At 42.4% G+C, this 1,725-nt stretch overlaps 1 protein-coding gene across 1 annotated transcript; it reads left to right on the forward strand.

Annotated features, from left to right (window-relative positions):
* The first annotated feature begins 703 nt into the window (after positions 1 to 703).
* LOC117930036 (actin-like) lies at positions 704 to 1,415 on the forward strand. Its single transcript, XM_034850485.1, has 2 exons — positions 704 to 916; positions 1,221 to 1,415. The coding sequence occupies exons 1-2, from the start codon at positions 704 to 706 to the stop codon at positions 1,413 to 1,415; spliced, it is 408 nt and encodes a 135-aa protein (XP_034706376.1).
* Positions 1,416 to 1,725: the final 310 nt, after the last annotated feature.

The raw sequence follows: 1,725 nt of genomic DNA on the forward strand, positions 1-1,725 counted from the left end.
AGCATGGGTGATTTTCCCATTTGGGGTAGCTGCAGCAATTGCAACATGCCTTGTGATCCTTTGTTACCAAGCTCTGAATTATTCTGATCCTTGCACATAAGCTATTTTGATGTCAAGCTGATGTCAAGTTCAGTCTCGCTCGCCAAGCTGATGTTGATGCCTTCTTTGCTGCTGGAAAGCCCTTATGTGTGATCCTCGCTGCTGCTTAGGTCAGTGGCATCCACGCCAACAAAACCTACTCTACAGATTTCATCGCCACCTATCTCCCAATTTTGGCCAATGTGATCGATTCATCTTATCACCACGACACCAAGAAGCTGCTGTTCTTGGGTTCTTCTTGCACTTACCCTAAGTTTGCTCCACCCCAATCACCCTCCATGCTTACTTAACCTAGCTCATCCTGTTGTTCGTCTCCCACCAGCCCACTTCCATTATTTCTCATCATGCATGAACCCCTGTATGCATCTCCCCACAAGTCACTCCACTGATCACACCCCATACGCAATATACCCACCATACCCATCACCCTGTCGATACATTTTGAATCTGACTGAATTCTCTACACCAAGTTTAGTGTCTGTTCGGCTCACAACAATGAGAAAAGAGGTGGATTTCTGAGTGATGTTCTACACATCCATGCAAGTGGTTTGTGGATCAGAAATGGTTATGGGTTCTTAGGTTGTGAAACTAACTGTTTCAGGTAATGAGAGCTGCAGTATGTGTGAGTTACCCAGCTTCTGAGAGACCAAGGATGAGTCTGGTGGTGCGAGCCTTGGACTCCATGATGATGATGAATGTCCACAATGCTGCCATTAATGCGGACTATGAAGTGGTTCTTGTTGATGCATGTAAGGAACCTAAAGAAGCTCTGAACCGCCATATGTCGTTTCTCAAGGACATTATAATAAAGATCATGGTCTTCTTTTCCATCCTGGGCCCTCAAGAATATCTCAAGGCAAACTTATTGGAAAGTCTCCATTAGGCCCACTGCTAGCTGGTTCAATCGATCACTTGGTGGAATGATGGTAAGAGCACCTCTGCATGGTACTGAAGGTCATCAGCGACATGTGAATCCAGTGGAATTTGAAATATTTTCAAATCAAGGTCCAACTACTTTGAAGGCAAACAATCTGATTCGCATATTCCTGGGTTTTTAGAACGGGGTCCATTTGGGCAACCCTCTTGCATTCGATCAAATATGATGCTGGAAATGCAAGAAGCTTAGGAAGGACCCACACAGAAATATTGTGCTCAGTGGAGGCTCAACCATGTTCCTAAGAATTGCCGACATGATGAGCAAGGAAATTACTGCCTTTGCTCCCTACAACATGAAGATCAAGGTGGTGGCACCCTCCGTGAGAAAGTGCAGTGTCTGGACTGGAGGGTCAATATTAGCATTTCTCAACACATTCTAGCAGAAGGAGTACTCCAGAATTGGCCCAGAAGGGAATGCTCTGTGCATGGCCACCTTTGGCATGCAATCCAAGTGGACACGTGTCATTCTTGCGTTTCTTCATCATTGATTTTAAAAAATAATTTCCAAAAACTCCAGTTTTCAAATAATTTTTCAAATTCTAGTTTTTCAGATAATTTTAATTCTTCAAATTTTCATCCTTAGAATTTTTAGTCTTACCAAAAATCCCATTTTTCAATAAAATTTTCTACCATTTTCTTTCCAACAAGCAATTTTCACATCTTTCTTGTTTTTTTTTGTTTTTTTTTTAA

The sequence above is a fragment of the Vitis riparia genome, chromosome 14 (genome assembly GCF_004353265.1).
Source record: "Vitis riparia cultivar Riparia Gloire de Montpellier isolate 1030 chromosome 14, EGFV_Vit.rip_1.0, whole genome shotgun sequence".
Lineage (NCBI taxonomy): Eukaryota > Viridiplantae > Streptophyta > Magnoliopsida > Vitales > Vitaceae > Vitis > Vitis riparia.

What these genes read in the sequence shown, in the direction of transcription:
- LOC117930036 (XM_034850485.1), top strand. Translation starts at nt 704, where the DNA reads ATGAGAGCTGCAGTATGTGTGAGTTACCCAGCTTCTGAGAGACCAAGG. An exon ending in ACATTATAATAAAGATCATG is followed by an intron (nt 917 to 1,220) that starts GTCTTCTTTTCC and finishes AAATGCAAGAAG; the next exon opens with CTTAGGAAGGACCCACACAG.